A 12,195-nucleotide genomic window follows, 5' to 3' on the forward strand; every position below is an offset into this window, starting at 1 on the left:
TTGATGAAATCGCCTAAGCAAGCGAGGTGCATGGATGTACTCACAAGGCTCCCATGTCCTGTCTTGTGGACCATACCCCTTCCAGTCTACTAAGTAGTATAATTTGGATCTGACGTACTTTGAATCCAGGATGTCCTTGACTTTGAATTCTGGCTCCACGGCGACTGCTACTGGCTGCTGTGGCGTTGCTACCCGGGTCCCAGGTTGAACAGGTTTAAGGAGAGACACGTGGAACACAGGATGAATCTGCATGTTTGATGGCAAAGCTAGTCTGACCGCCACAGGATTTATCACAGAGGTGACGGTGAATGGACCCAGGTATCTTGGACGGAAAGTTCGGGTTCCTTTAATGGACACGTGTTTAGACGCCAGCCAGACTTTGTCTCCCACTTGGTAGTTGGGGGCCTTTGCTCGGTGTTGATCAGCAAACTTCTTTTGGCAATTCTTAGCTTGAAGTAGGTGTTCAGCTGCCCTTTTAAAGGTTTAAGAAATGGTCATGTGCAAGGTTTTGACTGCTGGCATTTCCAGTGTTGTAGGAACGTCCAACTCAGAAGTACATGGTATAAAAGGGTGTCTGCCCAGGGCTGGTGTGTAGGGAATTATTATAAGCATAATCAGCTATCCATAATAGGTCGAACCAGCTTCCTTCAGCTTGGTGTAACATGCAACGCAGATACTGCTCAAGCGTCTGATTTGTCCTCTCAGTTTGACCATCCGTTTAGGGATGGTGACTGGTGGATAGCCGGATGTCGATCTGGGCCATAGAGCAGCATATTCTCCAGAAGTTAGATACGAATTGAGTACTTCGATCTGAGACCAAAACTGAAGGAAACCCACGGAGCTGTACGATGCCTTCAAGAAATTCCTTTGCCAGAGTGAAAGAATTTGGGAGCCCCTTAAGAGGAATGAAATGTGCCATTTTTGAAAATAGGTCCACGACCACAAGAATAGTGTTAAACCCTTGACTGGGTGGTAAGTCAGTAATAAAATCGAGGGACAAGGTGTGCCAGGGTGCTGGTGGGATTTCCAATGGTTGTAATAGCCCAGCCGTTTTCTGCTTGGATTACTTGTTTTGAGCACACACTCCACAAGATGGGATGAATTGGATAATGTCTTTACGCCACGTGGGCCACGAATAATTTCGTTTTACCTTGGCTAGGGTTTTAGCGATTCCAGGGTGGCCCTCGATCAAGTAATCATGATAACCGGACATGACTTGTTCTCGTAGTTCCTGGTTTGGTAAGAATAAACGATTTGTGAAGAACGGCAACGGATCTTTTATCATGTAATGTTCTCCTTGTGCACTCCACGCTTGTAATTGCTCCGGACTCATCAGGTTTTGGATTTCTTCATGTAATTCTTTCTGAGTTATGGTTGCTGTGATTCCTAGGAGCTTGTCACTCGGGATGATTGCTATTGGGTCAGGGGTCTGATACCTTGCTCTTCCACCCCCATATGGGAAAGGGCATCGGCCTTCCCGTTTTTCACCCCTAGTCGAAATGTAATCACATAGTCATATTCAGCAAAAAAAAAGAGCCCAACGTAGTTGTCGTGATGATTGGGCCTTTGCGTTTTTAGGTACTGGAGGTTCCGGTGGTCAGTTATTACAGTGATTGTGTGTCTGGCGCCCAATAGGTAGTGCCGCCATGCCTTAAAGGCTGACTTAATGGCCAGGAGTTCTTTGTCTGTGATAGCGTAATTGAGTTCAGGGGGTGCGAATTTAAGTGACCAGAAGGCAACAGTGTGTAACTGGCCCGTTTTGGGGTCCTTTTGTGAGAGGATGGCTCCCATAGCCATGCTTGAGGTGTCTGTTTCCACCAGGTATGGGAGATCAGGGCGAGGGTGGTGTAAGATTGGGGCAAATGTGAATCTTGCTTTGAGTTCCTGGAAAGCTTCCTCGGCTTCTGTTGTCCACTGGAACTTTTTGTTGCTTTTCCTTAGCAATGACGTGATGGGATGCACGATTTGCGAAAATCCTGGGATGAACCGGCAGTAGAAGTTTGCAAAACCCAGCATACTTTGAACCCCCTTGAACAAATTTGGGGATGGCCAGGTCACGATAGCATCTACCTTGTGTACATCCATTCGGAATTCCATTCGGGCTGAGAATAAAGCCCAAGAATTCCACCTCAGAGACGTGGAATGAGCACTTTTTGAGCTTGGCATAGAGCTGGTGTTGACAGAGTTCCTCCAATACGGATCGGACATGTTTAACGTGGTCCTGCTTTGATGCGGAATATACTAGAATATCGTAGATGTACACTAGAGCATAGACATCAATCAATTCCCGTAGGACATCGTTCGTGATGTATTGAAATGCTGCAGGCGCGTTGCAAAGGCCAAAGGGCATTACTTGATATTCGTACAAGCCGTATTTGGTGCGAAAAGCGGTTTTCCATTTGTCTCCCTGTTTTACGCGAACAAGGTGATATGCCCCCCTCAGGTCTAGTTTTGTGGAGATTTGGGCATCTTTGACTTGATCAAGCAATTCAGGGATCAGTGGCAGGGGGTAGCGTTTTTTACGGTAATCTGGTTCAGTGCGCGATAGTCGATGCATGTTCTCAAGTGCCCCTCCTTTTTCGTTACGAAGAATAGAGGACTGGCTGCTGGAGACTTCGAGGGACAGATGAACCCGTTGGCCATGTATTGGTCAAGATAGGCCTTTGGGTGCTGGTTTTCTGGTTCAGTGAGTGCGTAAATTCACCCACAAGGGATTTGTGCGCAGGGTATCAGGTCGATTTGGCAATCGTATGGTCTATGCGGTGGCAGGGTATTAGCCTGTTCTTTCTGAAAGACATCTTGAAAGTCCTGGTATTCACTTGGTAGGGTGCCGATTTCCACAGTCGCAAGCGTGGAGGTTCTGGTGTCTATTGGTTGTTTCTCTTGGCAATAACATGTGTGGGCGCAAGTCTCGGGAAAGGCCAATTCTTTTGCTCGCCAATCGATTCGAGGTTTGTGAGCTACCAACCATGGCATTCCCAAAATCAACCGGAACTGTGGTGCCTTAATGAGGTCGAAAACGATAGATTCTTGGTATCCATCCTGCCACAGAAGGGTTAAAGCTGCAGTGCATTGGGATACTGGACCAGAAGCTATTTCCGTGCCGTCGACAGTGGTAAAAGTGTCGGTGGTTGATTTAGGGCATAACAGAAGCCCCATCTTTGCCGCAAGATCCTGGTCGATGTAATTCCCAACGGCTCCATTGTCAATGTACGCTCTTACTGCGTGCATCCGAGATGGTTGTTGGTGATTGATCAAGACCACAGATAGTGCAAAATGGGAGGTCTGTAGTTCACTTTCTTCGCTCGACAAGTGGACCCCTACACTTGCCGGGCTGGGGAGTTTTCCGATTCCTTGATGGTATCTTCCTTGTCCATGGCCCCTACCATCCTCCTCGGTGGCTTCACAGGGCACTCTTTAAGGAAATGACCTGACCTTCCACAGTACAGACATAACTGCTGCTCTCTCCTTTTATCCCTTTCCGCTTTAGTCAAGAGGGATCTGACCCCCCGATTTGCATTGGTTCTCCTGAACCTTCCGTTGTGCGGGCAATATTGTCCTTTGAACGCACATACATAGGGCAAGGGTCCAGTCTGGTTCGATCTGCTCTTCGGTCCAGCAACCTATGACCCAGTTGAACAACAAGGTCAATGAAATCTGAGCAGTCTTTCGGGGGGTTCACTACTTGTGCGAGAACATCCTTGAGCTCCCCCCGCAACCCCTGATGAAATAACTTGGTTCTCTTCTCCACTGGCCATTCTGCTTCAACTACGAGTCTATTGAACGTGGCTATGTATGTTAATAGGTCTTGATTCCCTTGGCGTAGGGACAGAAGTTCGTTGTCCAATGCCTGCCCATTAGTACGACGGATGAACAGATTTTCCATCTCCTGCTGAAAGCCCCTGAAGTCATGCAGAAAAGGATCGTCTTGGGCCACAAAGGGAACAGACCAGCCCGCGGCGCTACCACTCAGGTAGGATAGCACAAAAGCGACCTGTGATTGGTCATTCAGAAAGGCCCCTGGTCTACAAAGGAAGTGCAGGCGGCACTGGTTCATGAACATTGCAAACCTCTTGGGATCCCCCGTAAATCGTTTGGGTGGGTCCAAGGGAACTGCCCCAGGAAGGGTTATCTGAACGGAATTGTCTGATGGTGCTGGCATTGAGGGCATGCTTCCCGGCAATGGTGCATGCCCTGCTTGTGACTGGAGAAGTTGCCGGCTTAAATCATCAGTGCGTTCTTTGGCTATCAGCTCTCTCCAGAGGGTGTTGGTCTCCTGCCTGGCTGCATCTACTTTGGAACGTAGCTGCCCCAACATTTGGGCTAACTGGTCGGTTTCTGACATTTCCATGACACCCAGGTGGATTTTGATGTGAGGCTTTGCATTCTGTAACGCTCACCTGGTATCCACGGGGACGTCATTCAGCCTGTTCTGACCTCTTATGACCTCAAACCCCTTCCTGGAGTCTACTCGACTGGAGACTGGGCCTGAAACACAGGATTGGTAGAGTTTAACTCCCTATTGTGTCTGTGTGCTTGAACCCCTTCTTCCCCGGGGTCCAACTCTTCCCTTTGATCCACAGCTCACCTTGTTTTCTTGGAAAGTGTGCTCTCCGTCCTGCTTTCAGCACAGGGGCGCGTTGATTAATGCGGGCTCGTTGCTGCCTAGTTAATTCACTGGCAAGAGTCTGACAGGTAGGTATAATGAGTCTTTTGAACAGTTCTCTAACTTCGTTCCTTTCCTTCCTTAGATGATGGCCGCTGTCCGGGGATGGCGACGTGCTGCTGAGATGAGTAGCGCTGAAGGTGAGTGAGAGCACGATGCGCGATCCGACCATTTCGTATTTGTATTGAACTGAGTTATTTTTCTGTGTCTTTTAGGTGCTGCAACGTTTTCAGCGTGGATGCCGGCTATGAAGAAGAAATGCAGTGAGTAAGCGCGGTATGCGGTGCCTCAAGATGTTTCCACGCTAACCTGGAGTGTCCTATCCCTCTTGCAGATGGATGAGAAGTTCTGGAGACAGAGTTCCCCCACAGCGGCTGGGATTCAGGTAAATGTTTGAAGCTCGTACAGTCTTTAAAAATAAGCGAAGATTTGCTGAATGCTTACTAATTACTTTTTTCTGTTCTTTTCCCTTTTCCTTAGGAAGCGGCATGACGGGATGGGAATGACACCGCCGAAGATGTCCGCAGAACAGAAGGAGCGATGAATGATGGGCAGGAGCGCCGCAAGGTAAGGCTGTTCCTAACAGTGTTCTTGTTCTTGCAGGAGCTGAGCGCAGAAGAAAGATGCAGGCCTACTGGAGACTGATGCGAACACAGCGAGTGTCACCCTACAGGTGCAGAAAATGCAAAGCATGTTTCTCAGCCGGGGCGTGGCTTAAATAGTCTCTGGGTATCCCAGGTGTCTCTGGGCTGAACCACACCTAAAAGACTAGACTGCACATGCAGTTCTGGGAACCGAAATATGTGGGGGCATCCATCTTGTCCCCATCAATGCACTACAAGTCAAATCCCCAATGTTATCCTATGGGATTGAGTGAGTCTGGTGCCACAAGCACCAAGTCTGACTCCAAGTGGGTCTTTGGAGGGATGGAGAGGCCCTTGAGGGCCATGTAGGTGACCGTGGCCTGGCTCCAGCCTGACATCTTGGAGGACTGGGGACATGAGGGGCAGGAATCATGACAGCATATCATACCCTCTGTGTCTGCTATGAACTAAACTTACTATACTATATCCTGAAACCTGCTGCATTGTGGAACTAGGGCCTTTCTCCCACTATACATGACTCAAATCTAGCCGTAACCTCCACCTCTATATATGGTTAATACACCACTTTCTCTGCGTCGCACCCAACACAATTACAAACGTTGACAAGTGCCACACTTAGAACTGTGAATATTAGCACATGCCACACTTAAATAGAATTGTGAACATTAGCCTGCGCCGGACCCAAACAGAATTGTGAAAGATAGCAAGTACCACAATCAGTTAGAATTGTGTACATTAGCCTCCGTCGCATCTAGATAGGATTGCAAATGTTAGCAAGTGCCACACTCAGATATGATTGCAAATGTTAGCAAGTGCCACACTTAGATAGAACTGTGAACGTTATCCTGCGTCACATCTAGACAGGACTGTGAATGTCGGCCAGTGCCACATGTAGATAGAATAGCGAATATCAGTCATTGCCACATCTAGACTGCATTGAGATGATTACCAATGCCACATTTAGATAGAATTATGAAAGCTAGCTTGCATCGCAACAGGATTTTGAGGATGGCCCAGTGCCACATTTGGATATAATTGTGAATATTTGTGTGCGTCCCATATAGACAGGATTGTGAATATTAGCCAGTGCGAGATGAAGATTGAAATGCAGAGATAGTCATGGGCCACATCCAGAAAGAACGTTGAAATTCAGCATACATCGCTTCTAGATAGCGAGGCCAATACCCAACACACTAACAATTTCACCCCTCTGCATACACCTCTCAAACTCTAACCAAACACAATCATAACCCTTAAGCACAGCAAACCACACAAACCTCACTACACAGCAACAACAAAACAAATCACACATAGCCTGGCACAACAGCACACAATGGCTACCAACCGGAAAGCACCCCAAAGCTCAGTGAACGGTGTTAACCGAACTGAAGCTGCCATCAGCACATCACTGCCCTCTTGCACTTATCCCGCTTGTTCCCTCTAATTCACCTCCTACCCCCTTTCTTTTTCAGATCAGCCAAACCGCCAGGGGGCCACTCCGGTGGTGATAGTGCATGGTACAAATAGCCTTTAACATTAACATTAACAAGGGGGAGTTTTTTGATGAAATGTGATGCACATTGTGATATTTAAAGACTATGGGCCTCATTACGAGTTTGGAGGCAGCCATGCCCTTAATGGGCATGGCTGCCACCAAACCCATGTCCGGGTCCGGGTTCCCTGAATGGGGAATTACTGGGCCATTCTGATTTTGGAGGGTCCGGTATTTCCCCATTCAGGGAACCCGGACCCGGACGATCCCCATTCCCATTTGAGCCTCTATAGGGCTCAATGGGAATGGGGAGCATGCTAAAAATGGGCCCATTAATAACGGGCCCGTTGTTAGCATGCTAGTTCCCTCGCGGGACCCGCAAAGGACATCTGGTCTGACCAGACGTCCAGAGAGGGTCCCGCGAGGGAACCTCGTAATAGGTCGCAATGGGTTTTAACAGCGCCGGCACCTTTACCTGCGCCGTTAAACCCATTCCGCCAGGGTCGTAATGAGGCCCTATGTATTCAGCACGCTGGTCAAAACTACTAGCCGCATAGTGAAGTAACTCATCAAACTGGCCCAATTGGACCCGAAAAACTGGCCCACACCAGCATTCTGCGTTTTTGGTTCGGGCATTGTCCTGTTGCCCTATAGGCCAGTCCAAGCCTGTGAGTTGCAGCCACTCTCCTCCCTCCACAGGCACCATAACCTTCTCACACAGATCTGCTCTTTCACTGAGGAGCAGTCAAGGGCTGTGCTCGGCTCTTGCAAGGCGATCTGTTCCTTTTAGGCCAGACGTGATGGGCGTGTCTTGATGTGGCTGGTCAGGACGTTTAGCAATCACTTTTTGAGATAGAACAAGAACAAGATAAAGTGAAATTGAAATGGGGAGTCCACGGTTCAAGGCCATCCTATCAGCTTCTTGCTCCCGTCCTAAAACATTGGAGCCTTCTGCACAGGGAACGGAAAACCCCCAAAAGAGTTTTAGAAGATTTTGTATAGTGCTAGCGGACTCCCCCATTGGCTGCTTCGGAGTACCTTAAAACACTGACGGGCGCTGCAATGAATGCAAGGTTGGAACAGAGGCAGTAAAGAAAGCAAGCATCAGTGCACTGCCGGGGCTGGGCTGGGAAACCAGGTTCAAAGCCCTTGAGACGGCCTGAAGCCAGTGGGTGCCTTATAGATAGGCGAGCTGGGTGCCCCTGACACTCCAGTGAAAGCAGGCTTCAATTTGTAAATTCCAAATCGAGTGTGCTGCCTGGCAAGACACGAGTGCTGTGGAGATCCACAGCACTCCCCTCTTGCCAGTTTCTTTCTGGAATGGCGCTGGTGCCTTGAAGCGAAGGCTCCATTTTAGCAAGTGCCAGGCTCTTCCGGGGATCATCTGCACAGGCCCCTCCCACCCTTACTATATCCCTAGGCCGCATTTTCCTTCTTGCTTTAAGAGGGGGTGGCAGGGTGCTCTCTGATTTCGTACAAACGGGTCTAATTCACAATTTCTCACAGGGCTGCTTTTTACACAGAAAGCTGCAATCTGAGGTGCTTCTCTGCTTGTGGGACACAAGCGACACTGGAGAAGCATTAGCCTGCAGCACAGGCGGGAACTGGAAATATGACAGTTTCTGGCCGTCAGTTGTGTGTGCGTTTTGCTGCTGCTGTGTGAAATGTGCCCTGCCTAGTCAACGTTTGGAGGGAACATTTTGGGTATCGCGTTGTTTTTGGTAGTCTGTGTGCCGTTTGAATGCATTGCTTATTTATTTGGGTATTTGTCGAGCGCCATCTTGCGTCCCCTTTGAAGGTCAGCGCCTCAATGTGTTTTATCAGTGATGTGGTCTCCTCTGTCCCCTGCAGATCCAGAACAAATCTAAGCAATGCAGAAACGCAGCCAACGAAGCAGGTATGGTGACATTATTTCATGCATGACAACCTTGTGTGACCACAAATCAGTCGGAATCTTAAACCTTCAAAAATAGTAATTAGCAAAATGATGACATCACAGGAAATGATGTCACAAGAACTTTCACCTCAAGTGAGATATGGCCTTGAAGAGATCACATGAAAGGACTGCCTGATGTGGCCTATCGCAGATCCTCATCAATTAAGTGAGCTATGAGCCATATGGGTCTTTGTTTCTGGAGTCGCTGGCTTTCTTGTGCAAGCCTATTTAAAAAAAAATAAAAAAAAAAACGGGGGTACCACAAGTGTAAGACTTTGAGCAGTGACCCTAAATAAGAAAAAATAGGAATAACAAATAATGTGTCTTTCTTGAATGCTATACAATAATTGCTAGACCCATTAAAGGGTTATTTCAGGCACACTTCAGGGGGGGGTGAGCCACTGTTCTCAAACACCTCCATTTCACAATGCAGACAAAAACCTCCAAAAAGTATTTAGAATAGAATAAGCATCCATTTTGGACTATGTATTTTGATTTTAGCAAGTTGCTGTTCAAGCATGTTTTTTTCTGCCGTTGCCTCTGTTACGATCATCACAAGGCATTCCATCTCAGTGTCGTCGGTCACTTGACAAAATCCTTGTGCCTAAAAGCTTGTGTACAGGGGAGAAATATTTGGCCATAGCACAAAAAGTGGCCCTTGATTTCATTGTGCCACAATTAATGCTTTTTTGTAATGTGTCTCTCTTTCCTAGCTCTATGGCATGCTGGTTAGGATGTGTGTTTGTATGTATGAGGTAATGAGTGCCCAGAGTAGGGGATGCCGTGTGAGTGCGTGGCTTTCCCTGCACTACTCTAAATTCTTCAATACAAAGTTATGAACCCTCCCAATTGTATGTATTTTGCCAACCTCTGAAGCCTGAAATATAGATCCACGCAGGCTTGACATGTGACCAACTTTACACCAGACATGCAGATAGACTGGCCTGCTGCTAAATCTCAGTTACCAGTTTAATGGTATCCACTACAATGTGCAATTTGCTTTCTGACTTTGAGAACATTCAGACATGTAATTGCTCATTTTACTATAGCTGGTAAGATAGCTCAGTGGGTTGAATGCTCGATGCTGCAGTGTGTGTGTGTGATCTGCAGGTTGCAAGTTCGAATCTCGGAAAAGCCGACTCAGGTTTTCATCCTTTTTGAGGTTGATAAATGAGTACCAACACAGGTGGAGTAAATTGTATGTATATTTGTTCTATATAAAGTGCTTAAGCATAAGTGCTTTATAATAACACATCATTATCATTTGGCTCTGTACATCTGCTTGCCTTCACAATAATTTGGTACTATGGACCTATACACACTGATATTAACGATACATATGTTGATCCATTCTTGTATGAAATGCATATCACATTACAGTGATATCGTAACCATACTTTTCGTAGTGTACCTAGGAACAATGCTATGTGATGCCACTTTCTGTTTTGTGAAGGGGTGAAAGGTTCTGTTCCATCGCTTCCTGTGATGTCACTTTGAGTGGGGTCAAATGACATCACTTCCTGTGATGTTATCAGAGGTCAAGGGTTGTGTGATGTCACTACCGCTACCCCTGGCATTTTGGTGAAATGACGTCCCTGGAGGAACCGGTGTGAAAAGGCAACAAGGTGATACCACTTCTGTATACCCCAAGGGAAGTGACGACCGCAAGGGCTCACACAAATGCAGCTTGTAAGGCAAGCCCCAGAACAAAAGTAATATAGAGATAAATATACTGTTATGTTATAAGATCCTTTTTTTAGCTCCCCGGGTTCCCACTTTGGGAACCTAGGGTGCTAATGGCCTTCATCTCCCATTACAGGGGCTGGAATGGGGGGATAATGGTCCGCAGGCATCGTTATCCACCCTCGCTTCGCTTGGGCTGATAACTTGGGCTGCCAGGCCGGTATCCCCCGTTCCATCCCTGGAACAGGGGTTAAACGCCACAATATTGCCATTAGCATAACACAAAATGCAAATGGAAATGTTGATAAATCTTACTGAGTATGTACCTTACTGAGAAATATAAAGTAGATGGAGTCTATACTTTTTTTTTTTAGTTCTATTTTTTTAACTGTGAAAGGTAGTTCCTAAAGGAACCTTTCTTTTATTGTGTTTGGATGCATTTCTTTTTTGGCAGGAGAGCTTAGAACGAAAGGTGGGGAGGGAAATGAAGGAAGAGGCACCCAACACTAATATGGAGGGGCAGATGGACAGGGGAAAATGTTGCGTGTGTGTTATTTCTAAGATGGGGGCAGTGTTTCTCATGCTCCTTGATTACAGCAGTGGTGGTGTCTCTTGGGGAGGAGGGATGGCATTAGCGGATTCCATTTTAAGATAAATAGCAGTTTTGCTAAAAGTATGTACTGTGTACTAGATTGTTAATGGATGAGTAGGAATAGATGTTGGAGCTGTTCCTAGATAAGTAGAAAATTCAGTTCCGAACTGTCCACGAAGCACAGATCTTATCGTGAAGTGCGGACGGGTTCTCGGACACCTCATCATGCCGCGCACCAGTGTATGGTCATGTGGCACTGTCCGGAAGGGCCACAATGAAGTCAGATGTTCGTAGACGTCTACGGATGCAAAACTAGTTGAAATTGTTGCAAGAAGTGTTTAGAAGTGTTAAAAATGATTCTAGAAGGTGAGAAATGGCAAAGTTTTTAGGTGACAGTTTGTAAATTGGACACAAATATTGCTATATTGGGTAAGTATGATATTAGTAAGTTGTAGGAGAATAGCATGCACCGGAAAAAACCCATCTAGTAATTCACTGAACAAACTTTGTTAAAGGGACGTTATGGTAAGTTGCACTAATAAAAACCTATGAAATTCAATGAAAAAACATTGTTAAGGGGACGTTATGGTTAAGTTGCACTAATAAAAAATGATTAAATTCAATGAAAAAACTTTGTTAAGGGCACATTATGGTTAAGTTGCGATACGGAAAAGCTATCAAATTCAGTGAAAAAACGTTGTTAAAGGGACGTTATGGTTACAAGTAAAACAGAAAAACACCTGAAATTCGCCAGTTATGGTAAGCTAAGCAACCATAACTCGCGCCACCAATGTGCACTGCTAAGACTAACACCCATCAAAGACAACATCACAAATATGATTGATGACATCACATGTCTAGCCCCTTCTTTTTTTGTTCACTGACATATCTAGGCCCGATGAGTTTATTCACTGACAGTCAAAAACTTAAAATTCAAAAGGTATTACATTTGTAGACGTTGCTATTCTCACATGTTCTTACAGTACTTTCCTTAGAGTGAATCGCATCTTATGATTGGAAAATTAGAAATATTACATCTCTATGGTGTATGCTGCAGCCAATGCCTATGTTTTTGTACGAGTAGGTTCATGTACTAGAAGCAACACTGAAATGGAATGTTCTTTGGAGCAATACATTGCATAATCAAGATGTACTTCATCACACATCTCCAGATGACGCCTGGCACTTTTTTGCCAACATTACATTCATAACCCCTTGTAG

The 12,195-nt window shown here is 46.2% G+C and overlaps 1 protein-coding gene across 3 annotated transcripts in view; it reads left to right on the forward strand.

Annotated features, from left to right (window-relative positions):
• PSTPIP1 (proline-serine-threonine phosphatase interacting protein 1) overlaps window positions 1–12,195 on the forward strand; it is a 378,052-nt gene that overhangs the window by 210,563 nt on the left and 155,294 nt on the right. For all 3 annotated transcript variants that reach the window (XM_069624738.1, XM_069624737.1, XM_069624739.1), the window contains one exon: window positions 8,615–8,660. In XM_069624738.1, coding sequence (XP_069480839.1) covers window positions 8,615–8,660 — 46 coding nt within the window. The remainder of the gene's footprint in view (window positions 1–8,614; window positions 8,661–12,195) is intronic.

Source organism: Ambystoma mexicanum, chromosome 11 (genome assembly GCF_040938575.1).
Source record: "Ambystoma mexicanum isolate Mex_15411 chromosome 11, UKY_AmexF1_1, whole genome shotgun sequence".
In the NCBI taxonomy this organism is placed as follows: Eukaryota; Metazoa; Chordata; class Amphibia; order Caudata; family Ambystomatidae; genus Ambystoma; species Ambystoma mexicanum.